The following is a 6,634-nucleotide window of genomic DNA, read 5'->3' as shown; positions in this document are numbered from 1 at the left end:
CCCAATTTCTTCGCCAAGGATGGGTTCCATCATTCGAGGGAATAGGTGTACAATGGTAAAAAGTCCTTATCGTCTGATAATATTGTATTCCACAAGATTCTCTCCTGGATATCCGAAAGATCAAATCGAATATGCAATCAATCTGGGTTCATCGAATTTATAAGATTTTATCATCTTCCGATTCAGCACCAAAGCCGCTCACTGCACGAACAAATTATGCTAAATCAAGGCGTTTTGGGCAAGAGGGCGCTGTTACACAACTTACAAGATCAGGCAGAATTGAGCTTCAGGCCAAGTGAGTTCTCCATCCCTTCAAAGGCTGTTCTCTTTTTTCAAGATCGCAATCTGCCTCGCGCGACCACATTACCAACTGACCATCGAGTCGCCGCATCAAACATCAAAGCCTGCCGATAACGCTTCATTTTCTCTGACCGGTTTACCTCATAGGGCTCTTGGGTGTAAAGAGAATAGATCAATCAGCGGAGGCAATTTTTGCTAAGGAATACCAGAGCCGTATGACCACCCTCTAGAACTGCCCCTGCACACTTAACGACCAGATAATTTCCGGCGCGGGCCGTCCAATTCTGAATTTAGCAAGGTTTCAGCTGCACGAACTGTCGAGCTGAGCGCTGATGCGTTAACAATGATATGCATATCGGCGGGCTGACGGGCAGCTGGCAGGGGATGATGACCCCGGAGGCAAAAGGCCGTTAGCACTACTCGCCTGCCGCTCGAAAGTATGTTTGACGCGTTTTGGAGCACCCATCAGAGGAGACCGGGGTTAGAATATTGAGCCACGTATTCACCGAGTTTTCTGTAGAAAACACCATGATAAGGTGAAGATGCGGTTCAGATGTTTACAGACCGAATGAGGAGGACTTGTCCCCCGAGGCTTCCACTTGCTGCATCGTAGCGCAACTGGCGGTAGGGTTTCTTCGAATAGAAATGGAGGGTAAGAATTAAGTCAACACATCTACTCAGGGATCGTGCATACTTCTTGCAGTTTTTTTTCGCGCAGTCAGGTGCTCAGGCGGTCTTCAAACAGGCCGTCAGCCCTATTTTAAAAACCCAATAGGAGTCAATAAACTAGCTTGGAAAACTCTACAGGGGCATGGCTGAGAGGCAGCGCCACAACAGTGCTCTTACCACACAATCCTAAAGCCTAGCACAATATCCCTGAAGAACAGTGTTCTATGCAACCTCGGAACTTCTCTATTCTGTATGAGATATTAATTTCAGAACATTTCTGACACGTACACAATGTTTCATCGATACGTCAGTGCCAGACACGGCTCTCATTCACTCTGGCAATCTCTATTCGACTCCGAGGAAACATCACCGTTAAATCATCGCGGGTTTTATAATACCCTTCTACGGCAGCGGGATTCGTAAAATAGCCCTTCCGTAAAGCCCACTTTCAGCTTCTCATCCGATAATCACTATCTTAGATGATGCTAGCCTTTGAGAGAAAGGGATACTTGAAGCTCGCCGCGTCACCACCACAACAACCCAGGCAAGGAAAGAATAGGTCCAGCAGCACACCGCTTTCGTGCTGTGTACCATGAAAAGACCCAATATTCTGCTGAGGTATCTGCTTATTTACAGGATCTGTGTTTTAACACACAACTCTCCTGAACTCCACCCGAATACGCTTAGATTTCGACATCTCATCTACCAGCGCTTACGACAGAATCAGCACACTTAACTTGATGGCACCATTGTTGAAACAGACAAATATTCTGCACGCATGTTAAACTTGACACCCGCAGTTGACAAGTCACCCCTCTACAACTACGAAGCCGTACAATATGCTGGCACATCAAGTCGGGACGGAAATATATAAAGGACAAACGGCAGTATTAAGGGATATATCTGTATATTGATACTATCTTATCGGCCTGGGGCAGGCTAAGAAGCCACAGGCAACATTCTTCTTCCGTGCAACATTAGGATTGTAGGAAGGAACCTGCAACTACTGATCAGCATATGGAAAAGCTTCATATTCCACTAAACGGTATGCTGTCTGGCTGTCTGGAGAGTTTTCCTCCAGTTCGTCGACGATAACAAACCCCTGACACATACGTGTTACCAAAAAAAACTTGTCACGCCCACGAACCACATCGCGGTCGTAAAGTCGCACCACACGACTATAATCATACCTTTAAATACTCAAAACATTGCGCTATTCGGCTACTCAGTTACAATACTTGATACATAGGTGTGATGATTCAAGCGGTTTAGTCTGTACTATCGTAGATATGCCCACCGTGCCCACTTGTTAAGTTTCAGCGTACTCGCTCGCTGCGTCCCTATACCTAGAGTTCTTGACATCATATAGTTGTTTGCAGCCGGATGGCCGCTAATGATATCAAGACCTGACCGGAAGAGGCACAGCGCTCTCCTCTAAGTTAGCATTGTGTAGCGCCTGCGACCCCCTAGACCTGACGAAAGCTCTGACGCAGAAGAGGCGGGTGCCAAGAGGCACAGCTCCTGCAGCCTATCGCTAAGTGCGTAGCATCTCGAATAAATAGGCTTTTGAATACAAGCATGCCCCTGACAACTTTAAAGAAACGACGGCCGGTACAAGGTATACTAGGCAAGCTACTTTCTTCCCAAAAAGGCCGGAGTATGAATGGCTCGCAGGGGTGAAGGTACGGGGTACAGGGAGCAACGCTGGAAAGGTAAAGGGGAGTAGTGCTATTGGTTTATGCTGCTGATAAAGCAAAGTTGCAGATCCTTGAACGTCAACTCGATCTCGTTGTAGCATTGAACAATGTCCTTTCCACGCTTTCACTGCCCACATTCATTTCCATTTATCTGTTTTAGTGTTCTATATCCTGCCTTAATTAAATATTTCGTTCGTTTACCTACCAGAGCCTTTAGGATACAGAGATACTAGGAATTGGCATGTTTTAGGTCCGATGAGAAAAGCAAACTTACCTCAATTGTTCACCATAGACTAGCTGACCGTTTACTGGCCCTTAAAATCCCCCAATTATGTGAGGGTGGGAATCGCTTTTCGTGCTAGGCTTTATAATCGAAACAGCGTAGTTACTGGAGGATAGTGGTGAAGACATAGTAAATCATTTGCTCTCAGATGTTGCTGCATCTGCGGGTCTATAGCCTAGGTTGCTCGCTGTAATCTGCCTCTATGATAAGCGGATAAGATTAATAGATAAGGGGTTGTGAAGCGAGCAGTTACGTTTCGGTGTAAGTACATCCTTGAGGGCTATATTAAGCAGGGCTTTTGGCAGCGTGGATCCTCCCATAAGGAATAACTACTGATACGATTTTCATGGTAAGATAGTAAATTTCGTTGAGCAGATTGGAGGTGATGATGATTGGCTGGACAAGGTGTTGCATTGAAACTTGTAGGGTTTGGCTTTGAATGGTAGGGTACGGTCAGAAGCCTGGTGATAACATGGGGCGAGGGCTTCACAAAGCAGGCTTGCAATTATTAAACATTTCAAAAATATTTGGGCAATTAGAAACCGTTGCAAACAAACCAGTGACCAAGTGGTGATGAATAGATTTTCCCTCGAGTACATACTCCCGTAACACTACTCAGTGACTCCTCGATCATACTGGCCTAAAGAACCTCAGGTGAAGACGCTGTATTTAATTGGCGCTTCGATCATTGAGTTTTTTGCGTGAGTGCCGACGTTGTTCTTTGGTTGCATGGTGAGTAGAGAGGAATATGGAGCAGGATTGGTCGATAGGAGACATATGTCGTAAAATCGAGGGTGTTGCAGTAAATGTTTGTGATCTTGCAAGTCGGTTCGGTTTATGGGGCAGGCTCGAGCGTAAGTCTCAGAAGATAGGATGGAACGTGTCTGTATATTTATATCTATGAGCGATAAGCAAGAAGATTAACAATGCATTCACAATGAAAACGCAACGCGTTCGAATGGTAGAAATGGTGTTCAACGCCGAATCGAAAACATCTGGGAAGCTGGTATCCATGACGAATCTCCACCATACCACTTGCCAAAATTTCGTAAGCCCATAAGCAGATGGAGCTCTAATCGTGGATTAGCCTCGAGGTGTAGCCGTGGGCCTGATGTAGTGTGATTGTGGCGTTGAGATTGTGTCGCGCGCGACTGCTTTTCAGGGTGTGCACAAGCACTTATCATCGACAACGACACGGGAAGGCGCCTGTTGAGGGCCGAAAGTGATCGATATAGGATTCCGTGATGTGGTATACGGCAGGCAAAGATTTCGACATTTCGAGATGGTGCGGAGTATGTGGTTTGATAAAGGGCGTGAGACCATCGCAAAGGCTACAGTCGACTGAGTTCCCTGCATGGAAAGAAAAAAAGGGAGTCAGACCCCATCTATTGTGCGCAACACAGCACTGAAGACGGCATACTTCATGGGTTCGTTGCCCGCTTTTTTTTCTTTCCATCAGTCTTCGTCTTGCTAGGCTTATTCGTCTCGGGTGACTCCCTGGGCGGTCTCTCGCGCGTTGTCTCTCTGGGTTGATTTTCTGGAGGCGGCTTCTTCGGTTCTGCCGCATTTTCGTCTTTCACATTGTGCAATATCAGTACTGTTCGTTGAAAAACGCCTGTTATTGGGAATTCGTACAAAATAAGATAGGGAGGAAGCCGGCCATCTTTCAATATCCCTCCTGAAGGTTTCTCGTAAGAATCAGGAAGCAGGGGTGGAAGGAAAAGAAAAAGAAACTAAAGGCCCCTATTTTGCGCCTCCAAGCGAATAACAGTATCTGATGAGGGACGTAAAAGTACAGGGTGGACGTTCGAGGACACTGTGATGTCGTATGATGGATCGCCAGTGTGTCTTTCCCTGTGGCAAGCGAAGAGAAGGCTCATCTAATTCAACCACAAAAACAAGGCCATAGCAAACAGAGTCGCACGCTTAAAAACCAACACGTTCTAGCAGCTCCATTGCTCACAAACCCTGCTCAAAAAACCGCTCTGACAGGTCTAGCTCCAGCAGTGATGTTTCAGAGTCTGTCGGGACCGCTGCCGGTAGGGCCGTTATTCTTGAATATGTTGGTGAACAAGCACGGGGCATGAATGTATCCACTTTTTCAGCGGAAGCCGCATCAGAGACATTCCTCCGATGAGAGCAGGGGCTACAGCTAACGCTGATACGTCGACTTCAGGACTAGGAGAGTTCTTGGAATAGCTCCGATTCTGCGCGGTTGAGCGCCACAGGGCGGGGCACTGACTCTGCGCATTCTCCACAGATCAGCAGGTTAGATCACGTGATATGATGTTAAAAAGGTGATGGGGAGGCCGAAGTTCCCCAGGGGATAGTTATGCAGGGCGGTGAAGGGAGGGAACAAGGCTAAACTGACTTTCGGACCTCGAACATCACCATCCTTTTACAATGAAATCGATTTTCTCATTCACACGCGTTGCTACCGCTCGTAGTTCCCACAAACACAACCAGTACTGCGAAGAATCTGCTCGACATTAGCAACATCTCCTAGGCATGCCATACTGCACAGCCTTACGCAGCGGTATGCGTGAATATTTCGCTCCGGTTGGACCCTCCGCACCACCTGGAACATAGCGAGAATACCAGCCCAGCCGCCGCGATGATGGCTAGCCGCGCACTCATCGACTTGACAGCGTAAAGGATAGCGATGGACGCGGCTTGGATGAGAGGAGCAATAATGCACGTAATTGTGAGAGTCATCGAAAAAATGGTGTCGGCCTCGAGGCCATCCATTTGGTAGCGTTTGTTTGGTTTGACGATATGACGGCCAATGTACCAGAAGAAAGGTCGAATGAGCTTGAATATAACTATCTTCGAGAATGAATCCACGATTGGACAATCTTTGAGAGTACAGAGGTCTGGATTGATAGGATCGCCCTTGTCACCATAGATACAAGCGTCTACTCCAGTTAAGCCAATGATACCCTTGCCGATATGGTTTAAAAAGCCTCTGAGGTCTTCCATGTAGAACTTATTTGGTTCTGGCAGGTTTGCGATCTGGGAGTCTTGAAGCAAAGCACAGGCTGACACTCTCAGCACAGTCCAGCACATCAAATATGGGAAGCAGTTAAGGTAAGGCTGATATACTCACAATATTTGTCCAGCCAATCAATCATATCTTGGAATTTTCTATCGAATATGGAGTCTTCACCCTCTCCGAGACAATGTGAGTGTGCTGTGGAGGGCGTCCACATACCTCTCCCGGTTTGCCGACCATGGTCTTTAAGTTCTTTGGACTTTTGCACAAGACCAGCTTGAAGGTAAATTCGCCTCTGAGCTCGCTCATATCCGAATCGAGGGTGGATTGCTTGCTCATAAATTTTCCCAGTTCGCTCGAAGAAACTGTCACCGTTGATGGGTTGTGGGTGCGCGCTAAGGCTCTCGGGTGAGGGGGAATCCATGAGAGTAGCGATTTCGAGGTCTTAACAGATACGGACCTTGAACCGTTCCCGTTCTTAGAAAAATATATCGAAGTCAGAAATGAATTTCCAGAACTAAGGATGAGAGGCGACTCGTTGTACTGGGAAACCTCACCGTTTTTATGTTCTCAGCGTCAACACCGTGCTTATCTCCAGAATGTGCAGTACAACTTCAGATTCAGATGACTACCTCTCGCACAAAGAACCGGCTTGGAGGGCAAACATTGTTACACAGCTTATACCATGAGGCG

The 6,634-nt window shown here is 47.0% G+C and overlaps 2 protein-coding genes across 2 annotated transcripts; both read right to left on the bottom strand.

Annotated features, from left to right (window-relative positions):
* Positions 1-3,970: 3,970 nt before the first annotated feature.
* On the bottom strand, positions 3,971-5,075 carry K441DRAFT_662444 (uncharacterized protein). The gene is made up of 3 exons (XM_067649044.1): positions 4,585-5,075; positions 4,370-4,522; positions 3,971-4,299 (listed from the first exon to the last, which is right to left on the bottom strand). The coding sequence occupies exons 1-2, from the start codon at positions 4,610-4,612 to the stop codon at positions 4,371-4,373; spliced, it is 180 nt and encodes a 59-aa protein (XP_067502320.1). The 5' UTR covers positions 4,613-5,075; the 3' UTR covers positions 3,971-4,299; position 4,370.
* On the bottom strand, positions 4,909-6,432 carry K441DRAFT_170816 (uncharacterized protein). The gene is made up of 4 exons (XM_067640317.1): positions 6,056-6,432; positions 5,480-5,987; positions 5,321-5,428; positions 4,909-5,192 (listed from the first exon to the last, which is right to left on the bottom strand). Exons 1-3 carry the CDS (start codon positions 6,363-6,365, stop codon positions 5,368-5,370), a joined length of 879 nt encoding a protein of 292 aa, XP_067502319.1. The 5' UTR covers positions 6,366-6,432; the 3' UTR covers positions 4,909-5,192; positions 5,321-5,367.
* Between the last annotated feature and the right edge of the window lie 202 nt (positions 6,433-6,634).

Source organism: Cenococcum geophilum, assembly GCF_001692895.1.
Source record: "Cenococcum geophilum 1.58 unplaced genomic scaffold K441scaffold_30, whole genome shotgun sequence".
Taxonomy (NCBI): domain Eukaryota; kingdom Fungi; phylum Ascomycota; class Dothideomycetes; order Gloniales; family Gloniaceae; genus Cenococcum; species Cenococcum geophilum.
Note: the sequence above shows the minus strand (reverse complement) of the source record. Positions and strands in the feature narration are given on the sequence as shown.